Raw genomic sequence first — 21675 nt, forward strand, 5'->3', positions numbered from 1 at the left:
ACTGCCCTGAGCAGAAGTTTTATCTGACCAGAAACCCTCTGAGGACCTGTGGAGAACCTTAGATATCCCTCTGAGAGGAGGCTGACACACTTAACTACTAACCCCATCCTTCACTATTTTTGACTGTTGCCCTAGGAACTTGTCCCTGTCTCCTTCCCAATACTTCCAGCCAGGTGGGGATGAATGAGATCTCAAAAGATCTTTAGAAAAGGCCTCAAGATAGAAAACCAAAGGCACCACCAGCACTTGTGGCAGGATATTAGGCAAAAACTATCTACCATGGGATCCCTGGGTGGCGCAGCGGTTTGGCGCCTGCCTTTGGCCCAGGGCGCGATCCTGGAGATCCGGGATCTAATCCCACGTCGGGCTCCCGGTGCATGGAGCCTGCTTCTCCCTCTGCCTGTGTCTCTGCCTCTCTCTCTCTCACTGTGTGCCTATCATGAATAAATAAAAATTAAAAAAAAAAAAAAAAAAACTATCTACCAGAGCTGCAACAAGGGTGGGCAGGAGTGATGCAGCTTGAGTCACCAACAAGTTCTGTTCCACTTCCCAAGGATTTTATCTCCATTAATCACTAGTTGCCACAACAAATGAGGTAAGAAACACCAAGCTAATTTTACCTCCTTCTTTCAGAAAACTCATGACCTGGGAGTTTAGGGAAACTCCACTCATTTATTACATCTCGGCATAATAATATGAAGAAAAAAGAGCTAGCTAGCTAGAAAGGGTAAGTAGCTCATTACTGGCTGACTGCTTTATCCAAAGAATGTTGATCAATGATGCAAACTCCCAGTTATACTTGTATTCCTTCTCCTCCTGTTGTATGGGAATGGTATACCTGGAGTTGTACCCTGCAACATTGCCTAGCACCGAGCAGCTACTCACCAAATGTTGGTAGAAGGGACAAGAGCAGGTGAAATATCAAAGAGTTGTTTGACCTAGAGTATTAGGAAAATATAGATCAGTGATTCTCAAATAGGGACTATTTTGCCACCTAGAAAAGACCTGGGAATGTCTAGAGACATTTTTGGTTGTTACAACTAGAGAAGAGGGTGCTTCTGGAATCTACCGGGTAAAGAAGAAGATGCTACCAAGCATCCTATGATATATAGGACAGTTTCCCTTAACCCAACAAAGAATTATCCTGCCCAAAATATCAATAGTGGCAGGGTTGAGAAAACCTGACACGGATAAAGGGTATCTGGGTGTTGATAATAGATTGATATATAGTTGGTAAATATTGATATATTTATATAAACATTTTATTTCTCTGCTTAATATAGTCTATAACATTTTAAGAAATCAATGTTTAATTACAAATGATTTGTCCTACATGCCAGCAATACAAAGTGTTGCATTAGTACCGCCAAAACCAAAGGAATTGGTGAGTCCAATACATCTTTTCTCAATTTTCCATTCCTGTGCCTTTAGTGGAACATAATTGAGATCAAATTCTGGTTCTGTACAATCCAGGTTTAAAGTAGGTGGTAGTTTTTGATAATAACAAGCCAGAGCTGTAAAAGCTGCCTCAACCGCCCCTGCAGCTCCCAACAGATGTCCTGTGGCTCCCTTGGTTGATGAAACTGCAAGGGCAGGTGCATGGTCTTTGAAAAGATGTTTGATAGCTTTGTTTTCAGCAGCATCTCCCAATGGGGTGGAAGTCGCATGTGCGTTGACATAGGATATCTCTTCAGGTTGTACACCTGCGTCTTTTACAGCTGCAGCCATACATCTAATAAAATAAGAGAAGAAATTTATCAGAACTAAGTCTAATTTTAACACAGGAGTCTTTATCTATATAGCTTATGAGAAAGAAAGGAACATATATCCTGGATGAAGAGAATCCTTTGCTCTAATAACAGAACCCAAACTTGGATTACCATATGAGTTAGAATGCTACCTGCATGGAAATAATGAGTCACCCTCAATACTCCAGACTGATTCAACACCATGAGATAAATATACAGGCCTGTGGGTTTTATCATCTCTAATAAAATGCATTTCCACTTTTTTGAATTGATACTGTTCCCTGGGGGCAAAACCATATTGACGCAAGCCGAGAATAGTTCTTCTTCTAGGAATTTTTTTTTTATCAGTGGAGTGTGTGTGTATATGTGTGTGTATGTAGTGATTCCAAATGTGGAAAAAAAATTTATAACTATGTGTTAATTTTTTTCTCTCACATTTAAATGTAAAACTTGGCATATTTCCCAATAATCTAAAAATGTCTGCACCATTACTTTGGTGCTTCAAATAACCTTTCAAAATTCTATTTAGGTTTTAAGAATTCTAAATAAATGAAGTACACTAAGCCAAACAAAACAAACAAACCCAAAAATAAAATATTTCTCTGGAAGAATGTTTGAAAATGTCATGAATGTCAACACCTTCTTTTTTAGTTCCCGATCTCTGGGTTGCATATATTTCCTAAAGAGGCAACTTAAGGGTATAATTTGAAGTGTGATGAAAAGTCTCACCTAAACATAACTATTTCCCCATCTAGCTGGCTACTATGTTCAAACCTTCTAGCACCAGCAACTATTTACTAAAACTCAAAAGCATAACTCAGGGGTCAGTAAACTATGGCCCTGGCCAGATAACTATTTTCACTAATACAGCTGACCCTTGAATAATATGGGTTTGAACTATGTGGGTCCACTTACATGTGGATTTTTTATAGTACTGTACTGTAAATGTATTTTCTCCTCCTTATGATTTTCTTGGTAACATTTCTTTTCTCTAGCTTACCTTATTGCAAGAATACACTATATAATATGCAGAACATGTGTTCATTGATTATGTTATCAATAAGGCATTTTGTCAACAGTAGGCTACTAGAAGTTAAGTTTTGGAGGAGTCAAAAGTTATGTATGTTATTTTTGACTGCACAACGGGTCAGTGCTCCTAACCGCTGCATTGTTCAAGGATCAATTGTAGTTTCACTGGAGCATGCCCATTCATTTATTTATAATATCTGGCTGCTTTCACACTACAAGACAGATTTGAATAATTGTGACAGCAACCCTATGGCCCACAAAGCTAAAAAGACTATTTGTCCCTTTACAGAAAAGGTTTGCCCTGGTCAAGTTAACTGGTTAAAACATAATACAATCTAGGGCACCTGGGTGGCTCAGTGGTTGAACATCTGCCTTTGGCTCAGGACATAATTCTGGGGTTCCGGATTCAAGTCCCGCATCGGGCTCCCACCAGGAGCCTGCTTCTCCCTCTGCCTGCGTCTCTGCATCTCTTTGTGTGTCTCATGAATAAATAATAATATCTTAAAGAAAAATAAAACATAATATGATCTAAGCAGGCTAGCCTATTAGCTAACACATAAGCACGGATTTTTCTTTTTTTTTAACTTAACTATCTCTTCTGCAATATCAACTTGCTTTTCTAATCGTGGTCCTCAGACCAGCAGCATCAGCATCATGGGAGCTTGTTACAAATGGCAGATCTCCAGCAGCATCCTAGGCCTAGAGTCAAAATCTGCATTTTAGTATTCCTGGGTGGTGAAAAGTTAGAAAGTACTGATTTAAGAACAGCAGAATCCTGCTGAAATGGCGCAGGGCCCAGACACCACTAGCAGAAAGGGTTAATTATATTGTCTGAGTCTGATGAAGGGCCAAAGAGAAGAACTGTGGGAGGGAGCACTCAAAACAGCTGTTACAACTGGAAGTATGAAAAGTCGGAAAAAACACACATGGCCTTCTCCACAACTTTAAAATCCAATTTTTGTTAAGAATATTCAAATGTGGTGCCTGGGTAGCTCAGTCAGTTAAGCCTCTGCCTTTGGTTCAGGTCATGATCCCAGAATCCTGGGATTGAGCCATGTCGGGCTCCCTGCTCAGCGGAGAGCTTACTTCTCCCTCTCCCTCTGTTTGTGCTTTCTCTCTTTCTATTTCAAAAAATAAATAATCTTTTAAAAAAAGGAATGTCAAATATATCAAACATGTTAAAGCAAAGAATTCAAAGCCATTTTGTTTAGTCTAAAATGGAAAAACATCAAAGATACTGTACACCAAGGGCAGATACTACAATACTGGACTCCCTAGTTTGAAAGTCTAATAAAACGTCTTATTTGGAGAAATATTTTAAATAAAACAACAAGTCTTGGGGCACTTGAGTGGTGCAGTTGGTTGAACAGCCCACTCTTGGTTCCAGCTCAGACGGTGATCTCTGGGGTCCTGGAATCAACATGGATTCTGCTTGGGATTCTCTCTCCCTCTGCTCCCTCCCCTCCACCCCATGGTCTCTCTTTCTCTCTCCTTCTCAAATAGATAAATACATCTTTAAAAAAAAAAAAAAAAGGTTTACCTTAAGGCTCCTTCTCCTTCAGGGTCAGGTGCAGTTATGTGACCAGCATCACCTGAAAGTCCATAGCCCAAAACTTCTGCATAGATTCGCGCTCCTCGTTGAACAGCATGATCATATTCTTCCAGCACCAGCACAGCTGCACCTTCTCCCATGACAAACCCATCTCTCTTTGGGTGAAACGGTCGACATGCCAACTTAGGATCAGGGTTTGTGCTCAGAGCACGGGCTCTGGAAAACCCAGCGAGAGACAGAGGACTAATGCAAGAATCTGTCCCTCCAGCCACCATCACATCAGCATCACCTTGGGCTATAAATCTAAAAGAGTCTCCCACAGCGTGAGCTCCTGTGGTACAGGCTGTAGACACTGCATGATTGGGGCCCTTGAGTTTATATCGAATGCTGACCTGGCCTGCTGCCATATTGACCAAAATCTTAGGGACAAAGAATGGGCTGACTTTACTGTAACCTTTTGTCTGAAACATCAAAGCAGTTTCAGAAACAATTTCAAGAGGAACCATCCCCATGCCAATTGCAACTCCAGTAGCGGCTTGATCAGCTTCTGATTGAGGGAGCCAGCCGGAATCTCTCATGGCTAACTCTGCAGCTCCAATGGCCATAATGGTGGGAGAAGACATGGACTTGATATCGGATTTGGACACAAAGTTTTGTTCATTGAACTGACCTTCATCACAACCTCTTGGCACATAAGCAGCAACACTGCAAGGGATACTCTTATACTCCTCACCGACCAGTGACATAATTCCACTCTCTCCTCGGATAAGACGATCCCATACCAGCTGAGTTCCAACACCCAGAGGAGTCACTAAGCCGATGCCTGTAATGACAACCCGCCTGCGAAATCTGGACGTCGGCACGGTTCCGAAAAGCCGCCTTTTGCCTCCTCTTAATGGCTGGCATAATCTTGAACCTAGATGAGGGCTTGTGATTTTTAAGAAATTTTGCAAGCAGTCTGACAACATGGTTGAGACTCAGATGATCAGAAACCCATTCCTGTAACAGCTCACGATACTTGAGGGCCTAGGGCACAAGAGCCGAAACCTCCACTCGGGCGCTGGGTGTGAGCTGTTGATGAACGCAAGGAAAATAACGTTAACATCACTACAATTTATGCTTATCAAACCGTTTGGAGTTCCCTTTTTAGGCTGAGTACCCTCAGACATTCCGAGACAAAGGTGAAATGATGGTTCATTCAATTCACAACAGAATTACGCCATGAAAAATAGAAAGGCACTCCCGGCCTTTTAGGCCTTTTACGGGCTGCAGAGAGCATCCTCGTTCAGCATCACTGAGGCCTTATTCTAGGGAGTATTTCTGGCGTCAGTGTGACAAAAAATCCTTCAGGGCCTATTCTTTGAATTAGGGGTGTGAGCTTTATTGATCATCAAAACGTGGAGATCATTTGGTTTTTAATCCGGGGTCGGGGGGGGGGGGGGGGGGAGTGAGACGATGTGGCCACCGCCTCTAAAGCACCACCACACGCGCACACACCCGAAGGACGCCGAGGGAGAAGGAAACCAGGCCCGGGTCGTCAGACCCCCCTTTCCCGAGGCAACCCCCACCCGGTCCGGCGGTGGCGGGGCGGGAGGAAGAGAGCGGCAAGCAGCAAGCAGCTGATACCTACGCGAGGCCCGGCGCCGGCCGCGCAGCCGCCGTCTGCGCGGGCACGTCCGCGCATGCGCGCGCGCGCACGCACTGCGTCTGAGCGGGGCGTGGCCAGCGGCCCTGCGTCCACGTCACCTTGGTGGAGGTCAGAGCGCGGGAGGCGGCGGGCCCAGGTGCCGGGGACGAGCGGCCCCGCGCGAGACCTCAGTGACTGGGAGAGCGAGAGCGTGCGGGGAACGCGATGAGAGGGCCGGGCCGGGCCGGGGAGGGGGAGGCGGGTAACTATGATGTCCAAATCGTTGCGCCTCCTGGGAGAAGGGACGCCGTCATCTTCCACCGAAAGCTTTGGAAAGCATTAAGGAAATTCCTGTAGCCTCACAGTTACTACGGTTCCTCCCATAGTTGCTTATAATGGTAAAGTAGGACTAACCGAAGCGCCCAACATCAGGAAATGGCTTATTTTGTAGTATACCTAAAGGCCGTGCCGCCTTTTAAAATAATTTTGGAAAAAATAAAATAAAATGATTTTGTAAGTGAATGTTCTATGGAGAGATGTTGAAAGCACATCAGGAGGTAACAGGTTACAGAATAGCATATATACCTTTCAAAAAGATGTTTATGTTGAGATCTGCAGGGATGTGCAATGATTGTGAAGTTCCTTTTCCCATTTTTGCTTAGTCTTCTTTACTATCGTTTCTACAATAAATAATACTTTTGTAATGATAATAAGCTCTTTTTTTACTTTTCAAAAACTATTGGATCTGGGGCAGGGCTCAAAATGCCAGACGCAATGTCTAACAAGGATGGAGACAAGAAAAGAGATTGTAGACCTTTAAAAAACAAGAAGGCAGTAAGGTATGTATTTGCTCAGATGCTATCCCAGGCGTCAGGTTTGTGTCCTTTTTATTCTTTTTTAGATAAAAGATTGATGATGTAATGTGCATTTGATCCTCCCAGCCCTATTGTCTCTTTCTGGACAGTGTCTCTTGAAATGATTGTTTCCGAGTGCTCTGCCTTCTTTCCCAGCTCTAGAGAATTTTGGTCAAGCTTAGCTTTTCCAGGTTACTACTGGATTTAAATGAATTTGAAAGTGTGCTTTGCCTAAAATAGTTTAGGAAAGCTAAATATGACCTTGAGTCTTCTGTGATCAAAGGCCTGTTTAGTTATTTCTTAGTATGACTTATCATTCATTAACTATAAGAGAGATTAAATAAACACATGTGGTAATAACTAAAATTTGGTGAGTGAGAAATACCCAATATTACTGTCCCTTTTCATTGTAATACACTATGTTGAAATTATAATGTGAGAGACTTAAAATATACTTTTTGAACCCAAACTCTATGAAACAGTTTTGTTTTTTTTTTAAAGATTTCATTTAGGCACACCAGGGTGGCTCAGCGGTTGAGCATCTGCCTTCGGCTCAGGGCGTGATCCTGGAGTCCCAGCATTGGGTCCCACATCGGGCTCCCTGTAGGAAGCCTGCTTCTCCCTCTGCCTGTCTCTCTCTGTGTGTCTCTCATGAATAAATTAATTAATTAATTAATTAAATAAAAATGTCTATGATATTCCAATAGCTGTAAAATGATTTAGTACCATATTTCTTGCTAGTGATGCTGATCTAGCCACTGCTGTAAACTCATTATGACTTCCATGAAAGAAGAGCCCATGCTTTTAAGATTCCCTGCCTCAAAAAAAAAAAAAAAAAAAAAAAAAGATTCCCTGCCTCACAGTACGTAGCATAGTGCCTGGCATTTAGTAGCCACCTCACAAATCTTTGGTGAATGACTGAATTATGAAATGAATGAATAAACATACACTTCTATCGGTTAGTATATATACATAATGTTTTGTGTGTTTTTACCAAATGACTTATTTTCTTTTCACAGTACCTGTTTCATCAGCATAAGGGCTATTTGTATGTAAGGTATGATCATCGATTTTGTCTTTCCTAGTACATTATAAATCTTTTATGTCCACCATCAGACTGCTTTGTACACAACAGGTGCTCAATAAATAATTGTTGGTTAATCACTTAAGCAATCACACAGTAGTGAATTACCATACCAGTTCGTGAAAAGTTACAACCTCTCTCCATGTTACAGTCTTCACTGAGGTCAGTGTTTTATTTTTTATGTCAAAACTGATCCTGGGGAAATTTAACAGGTTATTTCTTTTTTCTGTTCCATTTAAGAATAGTGCCACCATGTGTCAACTCTAACCTTGGTGTGCTTAATAAAACTGGAATCCTGAAAAAAAAAAATCATTATTTTGTAGGAAAAAAAAATCAAGTAAAAGAATGGAGAAACTTCAATGCTGATTTAATAGAAGAAAACCCTTTAGTTGAAGCAATTGTACGTATAAAGAGGTTAAGAGTAGCTTACTATCTCCAATTTTTCTAAAGGAACTGGAAAATCAAAATATTTTCAACTTAGTGGAAGAAGCAGACAGGGAAAAGAACAAGTCAAAGTCCCTTATAATAAATTCTCTTCACAACACATAAATGGTGGTATCCAAGAGAGATTGTACTCAAGAACTTCAACAGGAGTTTTGGTAAACAGGAATTTGGAATGATTTAAATTTCAGGTGATTTAAAATAAGCAATAACTTACTGAATTACCCTTGAAATGATGATTTCTATGATTTTTTTTAGACTTTGCATTATTATCACAGTATTAACTCTATGGCATTGGTTTTGACACTGTGTTTGCATGTTCCCCACAAAGATGCCTTCTAGTCGTTATCTCTTTCAGGAGACAGGCTAAGCTAATGGCATTCTGTCCCTCCCACTCCCCATGCTCTCCTGCTTCAATTCTAGAGCATCTCTCCACTTTGGTGTTTTATACATACTAGGTTTCCTCCTAAGAATCTATTTGAAAAAAAAAAAAAAAGTGTCTTGTTACTTTTAAAAAATCAAAATACTATATAGTATATAATAACCCTAAGCTATTCTAAGGATAAATGTGAAAAAAGAGACTCAAATGAAGGTGAATATAGTTGGTGATTAGAGACATCTAGCTATAATTTTATAGCCCCCCTCCCCACACCTTTCCATCCTTTGAAATTGTGGATAGTACGTGTCTAGCTAGAGACTACATTTCCCAGCCTTCCCTCTTTTATCTAAATGGGGCTTCATTTTCTCCAATTATATGGTAGAGAAAATGCTGTATGTCATTTTGGGCCCATGTGGTTGAATAGGTATGCCTTCTTTCTGCCCAACCACCAACTAAATGCAGAAGCCTTTGTGGCTCAATGGCAGGAGTTAAACTACAGGCCAAATCCAGTGGGCTGCCTGTTTTTGTAAACAAGAGTTTCATGGGAATGTAGCCATGTCCATTCATATGGAGTACTGTCTACAGAACTACAGATGAAGAGGCAGAATTAAGAGTTTGAAACGGAGACCCTGGGTGCCTGGTGGCTCATCGGTTGAGCACCTGCCTTCGGCCCAGGGTGTAATCCTGGAGTCCCGGGATTGAGTCCCACATCAGGCTCCCTGCCTGGAGCCTGCTTCTCCCTCTGCCTACATTTCTGCCTTTCTCTCTGTGTGTCTTTCATTAATAAATAAAGTCTTTTAAAAAAGAAACAGAGACCCTATGGCCACAAAGTCTTAAACATTTACAATCTGGCCCTTTACAAAAAAAAATGTTTATTGACCTCTATTTTACAGGATGGAAGGAGCCTGGGAGCCTGAATGGGGGAAAGTTGTCCAATGACTAAGGACACCTGCTTTTAACAGCAAAGGATACAGTCAACAAAACTCAAAGACAACCTACAGAATGGGAGAAGATATTTGCAAATGACATATCAGATAAAGGGCTAGTTTCCAAGATCTATAAAGAACTTATTAAACTCAACACCAAAGAAACAAACAATCCAATCATGAAATGGGCAAAAGACATGAACAGAAATCTCACAGAGGAAGACATAGACATGGCCAACATGCATATGAGAAAATGCTCTGCATCACTTGCCATCAGGGAAATACAAATCAAAACTACAATGAGATACCACCTCACACCAGTGAGAATGGGGAAAATTAACAAGGCAGGAAACAACAAATGTTGGAGAGGATGCGGAGAAAAGGGAACCCTCTTACACTGTTGGTGGGAATGTGAACTGGTGCAGCCACTCTGGAAAACTGTGTGGAGGTTCCTCAAACAGTTAAAAATAGACCTGCCCTACGACCCAGCAATTGCACTGTTGGGGATTTACCCCAAAGATACAAATGCAATGAAACGCCGGGACACCTGCACCCCGATGTTTCTAGCAGCAATGGCCACTATAGCCAAACTGTGGAAGGAGCCTCGGTGTCCAACGAAAGATGAATGGATAAAGAAGATGTGGTTTATGTATACAATGGAATATTACTCAGCTATTAGAAATGACAAATACCCACCATTTGCTTCAACGTGGATGGAACTGGAGGGTATTATGCTGAGTGAAGTAAGCCAGTCGGAGAAGGACAAACATTATATGTTCTCATTCATTTGGGGAATATAAATAATAGTGAAAGGGAAAATAAGGGAAGGGAGAAGAAATGTGTGGGAAATATCAGAAAGGGAGACAGAACGTAAAGACTGCTAACTCTGGGAAACGAACTAGGGGTGGTAGAAGGGGAGGAGGGCGGGGGGTGGGAGTGAATGGGTGACGGGCACTGGGTATTATTCTGTATGTTAGTAAATTGAACACCAATAAAAAAAATAAAAAAATAAAAATACAATAAAAAAAAAAAGGACACCTGCTTTTAAAAACTGTTACGTGAGCAAGAAAGATTTCTGTTAAGTCACTGAAAATTTTAGTGATAGCAGCTAGTAACAGCTATCAGTTAAACACCAGTCTTAGAAGTTGGTCCCCAAACCAACATATTAAAAACTTTTCCCATGTATCCAGCAGATGAATGGTAATTGAAGTGCATGGCATAGTTCAAGCACTTCCTCTGAGATACTGGAAGAAAACTTCAAATTTAAAAAGCAAACAGAAGATAAATCATCAAGAACATTTAAATAAGCTACTTACGCAAATAATTTACCTTAAAAACATAAGGTCAAGAAAAATATTTGTTGAGGTTTGGAAAGATAAGTCTGCAAAGAAGGAAGCCATTGGTAAATTACCTTTTTTAAAAAAATAAGAGATTTTATTTATTTATTCATAAGAGACACAGAGAGAGGCAGAGAAATAGGCAGAGGGAGAAGCAGGCTCACTCCTGGGAGCAGGACGTGGGACTTGATCCCAGGACCCTAGAATCACGCCCTGAGGCAGGGGACACGCTCAACCACCGAGCCACTCAGGCACCCTGGTAAAGTATACTTTTAACATTGAGAGGCAGAAAATGGATTAAAGAAGTTAGGATTCATCTTCTAAAAGTAATAAAAAACATTAATCACATGATCTACCTGTGATACAAAGTCATAAAATAATAACCTACCCCCTTACTATGCAAGATGCGTATTTTTACTACTCCCCCTCCCATTTTATCCTATTTTGTCCTTATGGTATGTTTTATGCTGGTCACTACATGATAAATTGAGTCCACAACCTACTATGTTGCAACCTGCGGTTTGAAAACTCCTTCTCTATAGAGACCTCATACTATTTGAACGGGTACTTATGAAAAAGATTTTTTTATTCATGAGAGACACAGACTGAGAGAGAGGCAGAGACACAGGCGGAGGGAGCAGCAGGCTCCATGCAGGGACCCCAATTTGGGACTCAATCCCAGGTCTCCAGGATCACGCCCTGGGCCGAAGGCAGGCGCTAAACCGCTGCGCCACCCAGGGATCCCCTATGAGAAAGATTCTTCATACATCATTCATCTATGTACCAGAAACCCAGCAGGGTCACAGACACCCATTCGGTTTTGAACATTTTGTTGCTCCTAGCTTCTGGGGTCTTCCAACTACACGTTATCTCGGAATGCCTGGCAGTCTGCGAGGAGGGGTCCTGGGGGGAGGGGCGGTTGTACCAGGGGGTCCCCCCACCTTCGTAGCTGGATGAATCGAAGGCCAAGCTGGCGCGCGTTAGGCTCCGGGTTTCGGGACACGCGGGCCAGCACAGGGCGGCATCCCCGCTCCCAAGGAGCCAAAGCCCCCGGCCCTACAACCAAGCACCCCGCCCCCTTGTTTCCGAGCGGAGCCCCGAGGCCCTGGCGACGCCGCCCCAGACCCTCCAGGTCCAAATCCCCGCCCTTCCCCGCCCTTCCCCGCCCCTCCCAGGCCCCGCCCCTCCCCTCCCGGGCCCCGCCCCTCCCCGCCGGGCCCCGCCCCTCCCGGCCCGCCGCGGACTCGGCCGCTCGCTGTGGCGCCTGCTCAGTGCGGCACGCGGCGCGCGAGGGGCGGCGACGGCCGCGGGCGCTCAAGCATGGCGGCGGCGGCGCTGGGCAGCTCGTCGGGCTCCGCGTCCCCGGCGGTGGCCGAGCTGTGCCAGAACAGCCCGGAGACCTTTCTGGAGGCCTCCAAGCTGTTGCTCACCTATGCGGACAACATCCTCAGGTGCGGAGCTGAGGAGTCGCACCGGGGCGCCAGGGCGGGCGGTCGGGGCGCCTGGTCGGCCTGGGCTGGGGTCGCGGGGCTCGGGCCCCTCAAGGGTGGCGAGGCCCAGAGGGGCCGGGGCCGGGGCCTGGGCCTGAGCGCGGCGCAGCGTCGGAGCCTACCTGCCAGGGGCCTGGCGGCGCGGCCGGGCCCTCGCTGCTGAGAGGAGCAAGTTTCTTTGCACTTGTGACTTGGCACTTGATGTCGGGGTGCTCCGGGGGTGAACTGGAGGGCGCGAGGACGCGCAGGGCGGAGGCAGGTGAGGAGGCGCGCCCTGAACGCTGGCCTCCGTCGCGTGAACTGTCTTCCTGTCGGCACCGAAACGGTCATAGTTCAGCCCCGCTGCGTGGCTTTCCCCGAACGTGGTGCTTTAAGTCGCCGCAGGATTGTGAGAAGTTAGTCCCCGGCGGAGTCCGCCCCCCGCTCCAGCGTTTTGTGAAGACCTTGAGAGTAAAGCATGCTGCTCAAGTGGTGGGGTCCGGTCTGGTCCGGTCTGGTCTGGTCTGGTCTGGTCTTTTCATGGTCTTTTCGTGCCCACTGTTACTGACTGAAATATTATTAACCAAATTAAAGTTACAATTTTCATATTAATACCTGTAATTCTGCTTTTCAGCGTGACCTTTTAGATAAGGATTAGTGAAGAGTACCTTGGCGGAGAGTAATTTGTTTCCTTCTCCTGCGAGCAGAAGTACACTTGTAGGTCCTCAGATTTGGGGAATTGGGAGACAAGTTTGGTTATTCATTTTGAAGCATTATCCACTTCAGTTCTTAGATCAAATCATGTAGTGGCTTGTGTCGGGGAGGGAAATGGAGCCAAAGTTAAAGGACCTCCAGGTGCCAGGTACTTGAGTGGGGTTACCTCATTCATCAGGTCCCCATGGTTACTGTCTAGGTTCTCTCTCCCACCTTACCCCTGGGGTGCACTTGTTCTCCTACGTGGCAGGTATATTGACATGAAGTCTAAAAGGAAACTCTTGGTTGCAAGGTTATAGATTTAATGTGGCCCAATTTTAGTGACCCTGGTTGCTAGTGTTTTAACTCATAGCATTTCATTGTTCATGGCAATATATTGTTCACAGAGATAACATTAAGGATTTTAAAAGTAAGTTGAAGGAAAAATGAACCTTTATTATTTACCAAATGCTATAAGGGATTGTACAGCATATGCAGTGTACACAGTTACACAATTGTGACATATGTAGAGACTGCCTTTCTCCTCTATGACACCATCTCAACTCACCTCTCCCCTTGAGTCTAACAGCTCTTCAAAGTACAGGATTAAAAAACAACAACAACAACAAAGTACAGGATTGCCGATGGACTCTGCATAAATGAACTCCTAAGCTGAGTCCTCCAGATCTTATGAGCTGGGACCTTCAACCTGGAAAGCCACCAAACTATTTAAACCCTATTATTCAGAAAAGGGAAGTGGCCTTGTAATAAGATTCACTTCTGCTTTTAATTTAGCGAAACCCAAAACGCTAAGATCAAGGTGTTTTGAGGAAGGAAAACCTTTGCATGCAAATAATGACCTGGCATCATAATCACCATTATGAATATTTATCAAACTCATAGAAGAAACTTCGCATGCTGTCAGTTCATGTTGCGGTCTAACTATGGCTTGTTTCTGATCTTGAAAAGTGGTTGTTTTTTTTTTTTTTTTTTTGATCTTGAAAAGTTTTTAATCTAAAAAGGGAATTAGTGTGGAACTCATAATTCGAGATGGTATGAAAAGCTACCCTTGTTAATTTAAGTACAGGTATGCCTTGTTTTATTGCTCTCCACTTCATTGTGCTTTGCAAGGACTGTTTTTCATAGATTAAAGGTTTGTGGTGTTGAGCCAGTCTGTCAGTGCCATTTTTTCCAATAGCTCAATTTATATCTCTGTGTCACATTTTGGTAATTCTTGTAATATTCACACTTTTTCATTATTATATTTGTTGTGATCTGTGAGCTCTTCTTTTAATTGAAATATAGTTAGACACACACTGTCACATTAGTTTCAGTAGTACGATGTAGTGATTCCACAAGTGTACATTATGCTCTGCTCAGGAGTATAATTATCTCTCACATATAATTCTGTTATAATGCCATTAACTATATTCCCTATATACCTTTTATCTCCGTGACTTTTTTTAAGTGAGCTCTGTGCCCAGTGTGGGGCTTGAACTCATGACCCTAAGATCAAGAATCACATGCTCAACTGACTGAGCCAGCCAGGTGCCCACCCCCACCCCCATGACTTATTTATTCCATAACTGGAAGCCTATGTCTCCTACTATCCTTCACCAATTTTGCCCATTCCACACTCCCTTCCCTACCCCCACAAACATCATTTGTACTCAATTTGTTTGATTCTGTTTTTTGTTTGTTTTGGGTTTTTATCCATATATAAGTGAAAAAATACAGTATTTGTCTTTCTGTGTTTGACTGACTGACTGACTTGTCATAATACTATCTAGGTCCATCCATGTTGCAGGTGGCAAGAGCTAATTCTTTTTTTATGGCTGAGTAATATTCTGTTGTATATACATATACCACATCTTATTTATCCTGTGACCAGTTATCTTTGATGTTAATATTGTTTTAGGGTGCACCAATTGCACCCACATAAGATGGCAAACTTAATCTATAAACGCTGTGTGTGTTCTGACCGCTCCACCCATTGGTCTTTTCCTGTCCGTCTTTTCCTTAGGCTTCCCTGTTTCCTGCAACGCAATAATAATTGAAATTAGGCCAATCAATAACCCTGTAATAGCCTAAGTGAAGTGAAAGGAAGGGGTGCTTGTCTCTTACTTTAAATGCAAAGCTAGAAATGATTCAGCCTAGTGAGCAAGGCATGTCAAAATCCATGCTAGCCCAAAAGCTAGGCCTATTGTGCCAAGCAGCCAAGTTGCAAATGCAAGAGAAGTTCATGAAGAAAATTAAAAGTGCTACTGCAGTGAACACACAAATGGTGAGAAAGTGAAACAGCCTTAACGCTACTAATATAAAAAGGTTTCGTGGTCTAGATAGAAGATCAAGCCAGCCACAACATTCCCCTGAAAACCCAAAGCCTAATCCTGAGCAAAGCTCAGGCTCTTCAGTCCTGTAAAGGCTGAGAAAGGTGATGAAGTTGAAGAAAAAAGTTGCGGGCTAGCAGAGGTTGATTCATGAGGTTTAAGGACAGAAGCTGTCTCCATAACACAAAAGAGCAAGGTGAAACAGTAAGTGCTGATGAGGAGCTACAAGTTATCTAGAAGACCTAGCTAGGATAATTTGTGACTATGGCTACACTGCAATAGATTTTCAGTGTGCACCAAATAGCCTTCTATTGCAAGAAGGTGCCATCTAGGATTTCATAGCTAGAGAGGAAAAGTCAATATCTGGCTTTAAAGGACAGGCTGATTCTTATGTTAGGTGGTGGCTTTAAGTTGAAGCCAGTGCTTATTAACCATGATGAAATTCTTAGGGCCATTAAGAATTATGCTAAATCTATTTGGTGTACACTTTATAAATGGAAAAAACAAAGCCTGGATGGCAGCACATCCGTTTGCCATGTAATTTACTATTTTTAGGTCACTGTTGAGATCTACTCAGAAAAAGATAGCTTTCAAAATATTATTGCTCATTGACAATGTATCAGGTCACCTAAGAGCTCTGATGGAAATATGCTATGACATACTGTTGTTTTCATGCCTGTTTACACAGCATCCATAACTGCAGCCCATGGGTCAAGGAGTCATTTGGACTCACAAGTCTTTTATTTTAACAATTATATTTTATAAAGCTATAGCTGCCATAGATAATGATTCCTCTGATCAATCCGGGCAAAGTTGAAAACCTCTTGGAAAGGATTCTAGATGCCATTAACATTTGTGTTCATGGAAGGAGGTCAAAATAACAATAATAGGAGTTGGGAAGAAATTGTTTCCAACCCTCATGGATGACTTTGAAGGATTCAAAACCAGTGAAGGAAGTAACTGCAAATGTGGAAATAGCAAGAGAACTAGAATTAGAAGTGGAGCCTGAATATATAGCTAAATTGCTGCAATCTCATGATAAAACGTTCATGGATGAGGAACATTGCTTTTTATGGATTAGCAAAGGAAGTGGTTTCTTGAGATGGAATCTACTGGTGAAGATGCTGTGAAGATTGTTGAAACAACGACAAAGAATTTAGAATATAACAAACTTTGTTGATAAAACAGTGGCAGGGTTGAGAGACTTTATTCTAATTTTTTTAAAGATTTTATTTATTTATTCATGACAGAGAGAGAGAGGCAGAGACACAGAGGGAGAAGCAGGCTCCATGCAGGGAGCCTGACACAGGACTCGATCCCAGGTCTCCAGGATCACGCCCTGGGCTGAAGGCGGCGCTAAACCGCTGAGCCACCCGGGCTGCCCAGTTGATTGTAATTTTGAAAGATGTCTGTCAAGCAGCATTGCATACTACAGATAAATTGTTCATAAAAGGAAGAGTCAATTGATGTGGCAAACTTACTGTCTTTTTTTTTTTAAGAAATTGCCACAGCCACTCCAACCTTTAGTAACCATCAACATCGAGGCAAACCTTCCCCCAGAAAAAAGATTACAACTCACTGAAAGTTCATATAGTACTTAGCATTTTCAAGCATTAAGATACTGTTTAATTAACGTACAACTTTTTTAAACATAATGCTATTAAATACTTAAAAGACTACAGTACAGTACATAATTTTTATATGCAGTGGGAAATTTTAAAAATTATTTTGACTTGCTTTACTGCAATTTTCTCTTTATTACAGTTGTCTAGACACAAACCTATAATATCTCAGTGGTATGTTTGTAATAGTATTAGTCCCTATTCTCATATTAGAATGAAAACTCCTTTAGGCTTCAGGAAGACTCTTCTATTTCTAAGTCCAGTGACATATTAATCTCTTAACAGAAAAGCTCCTGATGTGGTTTATTTAAAAGTAGAGAAAACCAATGTTTCTGTTCCTTTTGCTGTTTTGGGAAGTCCATCAGTGTTAGAGATAAGGGACTATGTCAGGGATGTCTTGATATGTCTTGTTCCTGCCTCAGAGTTTGACATGGTATTTTATGAAATGAGAGCTGAAATGAGAATTTTATTAGTAGTTTTTGTTTTTATTTTTTTAACAGCAATACTTGTCACTGCACTCAAGTGAAGATAATACTTTTGTTTACAGTTCAATTTTCTGCTTCAGGTAATGTTTACCTATTTCCCAATTAAGAATCAAAAAGCTAATGAAATTATAGAATAAAATATAAGCAACTTATATGCACAATATGCTACGGGATTGAACTTTTTAGTTTTTTTTTCAGTTCACTGACTTCTGGATAAAAATGAGCTGTCTTCAGTAGTATCTGCTTTTCAAAGTTTATAATAGTTGGACTAGCATTCCACATGTGTTCCTTAGATAATTTGTTCTTTTCATTCTTTAAAAAATAAGTTTGATGTCCCACTAATTTCCTTGCAAACTGCACACAGTTATTGGTTACAAACTACACTGCGTATGATTGGGAAGGGCCAAGAATGGAAAGTGGTTTCTTCCAAGAAAATAAATATGTTTAGGAGAAAGACACAAGTATGGAAAATAGCCACAGCATAAAATCTAGAGAACAAATGCAAAATATTGTTCAAGCATGTTTATGTCTGGAGATAGCAGGGGAACCTAGTGTGGAAGAATTTTGAGAATGGAGATTTTATAAGATGGGATGGGTTGATGGAATAGCAGAGAACATATATTTGACATAAGAGGCAAGAGAAAATGATTATACTTTCTAGAATCAAAGAGAAACATAATGAAAGAGTTTCATGTAGAATAATGATATAAAAAGACACAAGGCATGGGCCTCATTTGTAAAGCTGTTACAGTAATCACAAGCATAAATGGGGTTAGAATGGAGAGAGAACAATTGGAGGCAGGGAATGGCAGTCTTGACTGAATGCAAGGAATAGAACCAGTAATGAAAGGAGACAACACAAATAACTTCAGATTTCTAATCTAGGTAACAGTTGACAACTGGAGAAATTGAGAGAGGGTAGTTACTGAGATTGGTGAGTTAGTTGGCATATTGTATGATGGAGAGTAAGCTTGTGATCAGACCAGTGGGTTTAAATCCATTTCCTAAGATTGTGGTTATAGGCAATTTTATGTAAAGTCTCTGAGTTTCAGTTTCTTTTCTTTTTTTTTTTTTTTCATTTTTGAGAGGAAAGCAAAATGCCTGTGTTATAGGATTGTTGCAAAAGAGAAATGAAGGCACATATGTTATCTATTATTACCATTATTCAGTTTTTCATGTTGAACAAGCTAGATTATGTGTATGTTTCCCTTTTTGTCAGCTACATAGAATGGTAGAGTTAGAGCCAGAGATGGTTCCCAGATGGTTCTAAAGATGTTTTTGAAAAATTTACATGTTTCTCAGAATAATAGGTTTTCAGAAGGACTAGAAATAATTTTTTTAAATGTCCTACAAACCAACTTTTGTGATTAGTAATAAAAATACAAGACTATAGGATCTCGCTCATATACTGAATTTCCATTTATATAAACTCTTTCTAGGATTATGTATTCTAAAGAGAAAGAGGGCTAGTAAATGGTTAGATGTACTCTCATCATTTCTGAAGTTCTGAAATAGAAACATTTACATTTTTCTTTTTTCTGAGTCTGTGACCTCAGTGGGACACCTACTTGTTGACATGTCTTAAGATCTTTTTTGGGCACCTGGGTGGCTCAGTCGGTTAAGTGTCTTGCCTTTGGCCCAGGTCATGATCCCCCAGGGTCTGGGATCCAACCCCGCATCACATCACTGCTCAACAGGGAGTCTGCTTCTCCCTTTCCCACTTCCCCTGGCTTGTGCACGCCCTCTCTCTCTTTTTAAAATAAATAAATAAAATCTTTTTAAAAGATTTACTTTAAAAATGATTTATTTAAAAAAATCTTTTTTAAGATTTTATTTTTTCATTTATTTTAGAGCAGGGAGAGGGGTGTGGATTCAGAACGGAGAGAAACAGGAAAAGAATTTCAGTCAGACCCCTGTGTTGAGTGCGGAGACCAACATGGGGCTTGATCTCACAACCTGAGATCATGACCTGAGCAGATACCAAGAGCCACACCCTCAACTGACTGAGCCACTCAGGTGCCCCAACATGTCTTAAGATCTTAAGTATAGGGATCCCTGTGTGGCGCAGCGGTTTAGCGCCTGCCTTTGGCCCAGGGCGCGATCCTGGAGACCCAGGATCAAATCCCACATCGGGCTCCCGGTGCATGGAGCCTGCTTCTCCCTCTGCCTGTGTCTCTGCCTCTCTCTCTCTCACTGTGTGCCTATCATAAATAAATAAAAATTAAAAAAAAAAAAAGATCTTAAGTATATGGTAGATTATGACTTTCAAGGTGAAAAGCATGACTTTTTTTCTACCATTCAGTTGTAAAAACAAAGACAACTGGGGGGGGGGGGTGGGTAAGACAACTAGAGATACACCAAAATATGTTCAAAGTGATGGTGAGTGAGATGCAGGTCATTTTGCTGCCCTTTCAAGATCCCATTCATTCAACATCATCCAACAAACAACCAAAAAAAAAAAAAAAAAAAAAAAAACCCTCAAAGGTGCAAGATTATTGCTAACAGCAAGATAAATATTACAAGTTGCAGAAATAATTAATGGTCAGCAGAGGTAGAAAAAACACATTGAAGAATTATAGCAAAAAATACTTGAGAAAAGTCTGCAGAGAAAATTTAGTGGAAGAAGAGGAACAAAAATAAAGGTGATCCTTACGGGCATTTTAGACACTGTAAGATAAGGAGAATAGTAGTAATGAGTTCAAGGATGGTGGATACACTGGGATGACACTATGAAGTTAAAGATTTAGAAAGTGTTGGTTTGGTAGTTTTCCAAGGTCAGGAAATGGGATGTGATGGATTTGAGCTCTAATGGCCAAGTTCTCTAAGCCTTTGAGGGCTTCAGGATGAACTTTGGCATTATTATATGTTCAAGATTATGGCTGGTATGCTCAACATACTTAAAAAAAAGAGGAAGCTAGGATTTGGGTAACTGGACATTACTCTTGGTTTTTTTGGTTTGTTTTTGTTTGTGTTATGTTTTTAGTGAAAAAAAACATAAATATTATGTGAGGCCCATAGATGTTAAAACATAGAAAATTGCTAACTAGAGCAGAAAAGCTGTATCAAGTTACTTTGAAACATGTATCAAAATAATAAGCTGTATCAGATCACCTAGTGTAGTTTTTATAAGAATTCTTAAAGAGTGGTGAAATAGGAAAAACTAGGAAATTAAAGCCAGAGAAAGACTTTGATCATGTAAAAATCTGGAAGCTATTGGGGAAAAAAAATAGGTTAAAAAAAAAAATCAAGCAGTTTTGTACCAGTAGGTTATATCATCCTGGTGGTACTGATATTTATGACCCGGTGAAATGTATTGAATATCATGAAAATATGCTTCATTTATGTGTAACTGGCCTTGATAAATGTAAGAGTGTTGTATGGTTTAATTTTTTTTTAAGATTTTATTTATTCATGAGAGACAGGGATCTCAATATTTTTTTGTTTAAGTGGTAAGAAAAGGAGGCACTTAGGATACAGTGTGGCATAAAAACAGGGATGCTAAATCTCTTGCTGTGCCCAGGGCAGGCCCCTACAATAAAGACTTCAAATGCCCCTACAACAAAGACTTCAAATACCAAAGTTGAGTAATTCTCATTTAAAACACAGAAAAAGGGGATCCCTGGGTGGCTCAGCAGTTTAGTGCCTGCCTTCAGCCCAGGGCATGATCCTGGGGTCCCGGGATCGAGTCCCACATCAGACTCCCTGCATGGAGCCTGCTTCTCCCTCTGCCTGTGTCTCTGCCTATCTCTCTCTCATAATAAATAAATAATACATACATACATACATACATACATACATACATAATAAACTCTTAAAAAAAAAAGATAAAACACAGAAAAAAAGAGTAGAGCATATATTTTTCTTTGTGTTTTTCAACCACCTATGATACTCAAATGACCTGGGTAAAGAATAATGTTTGTTTTTAATTCCAATCTTTTGTGGAGCTACAACTTTGTAAAATACAATAAAAATTTCATGGCAAATCAAATTGCTATAAAAATTGCTGAGTACTCTCAATTTTTGCACTTCTCATGAATGACTAGGAAGTTTATAGATGGTCACTGGTCTGTGGACATTTTGAATAACACTATATTAGAGC

At 41.2% G+C, this 21675-nt stretch overlaps 2 protein-coding genes across 8 annotated transcripts in view; one reads left to right on the forward strand and one right to left on the reverse strand.

Annotated features, from left to right (window-relative positions):
• Nucleotides 1–1244: 1244 nt before the first annotated feature.
• On the reverse strand, nucleotides 1245–13333 carry OXSM (3-oxoacyl-ACP synthase, mitochondrial). Of its 4 annotated transcripts, XM_025461033.3 has the most exons (4): nucleotides 13115–13333; nucleotides 12590–13014; nucleotides 4318–5400; nucleotides 1245–1732 (listed from the first exon to the last, which is right to left on the reverse strand). In XM_025461033.3, exons 3-4 carry the CDS (start codon nucleotides 5295–5297, stop codon nucleotides 1330–1332), a joined length of 1383 nt encoding a protein of 460 aa, XP_025316818.1. In that variant the 5' UTR covers nucleotides 5298–5400; nucleotides 12590–13014; nucleotides 13115–13333; the 3' UTR covers nucleotides 1245–1329. The 4 variants fall into 4 exon arrangements, with proteins under 4 accessions (XP_025316818.1, XP_025316817.1, XP_025316820.1 ...); XM_025461032.3 differs by lacking the exons at nucleotides 12590–13014; nucleotides 13115–13333 and adding an exon at nucleotides 5960–6022; XM_025461035.3 differs by lacking the exons at nucleotides 12590–13014; nucleotides 13115–13333 and adding an exon at nucleotides 5956–5999.
• The window catches only part of NGLY1 (N-glycanase 1), a 57515-nt gene continuing 48095 nt past the window's right edge, over nucleotides 12256–21675 (forward strand). Inside the window, exon 1 of one of the 4 annotated variants that reach the window (XM_025461031.3) lies at nucleotides 12256–12428. In XM_025461031.3, the coding sequence (XP_025316816.2) occupies nucleotides 12298–12428 (131 nt within the window). In that variant the 5' untranslated portion in view covers nucleotides 12256–12297. Of the gene's footprint in view, nucleotides 12429–12945; nucleotides 12969–14197; nucleotides 14227–21675 lie in introns of those variants that run through there. The other 3 variants (XM_025461029.3, XM_025461030.3, XM_035704810.2) reach the window with 3 other exon arrangements.

This window comes from Canis lupus, chromosome 23, assembly GCF_003254725.2.
Source record: "Canis lupus dingo isolate Sandy chromosome 23, ASM325472v2, whole genome shotgun sequence".
Taxonomy (NCBI): domain Eukaryota; kingdom Metazoa; phylum Chordata; class Mammalia; order Carnivora; family Canidae; genus Canis; species Canis lupus.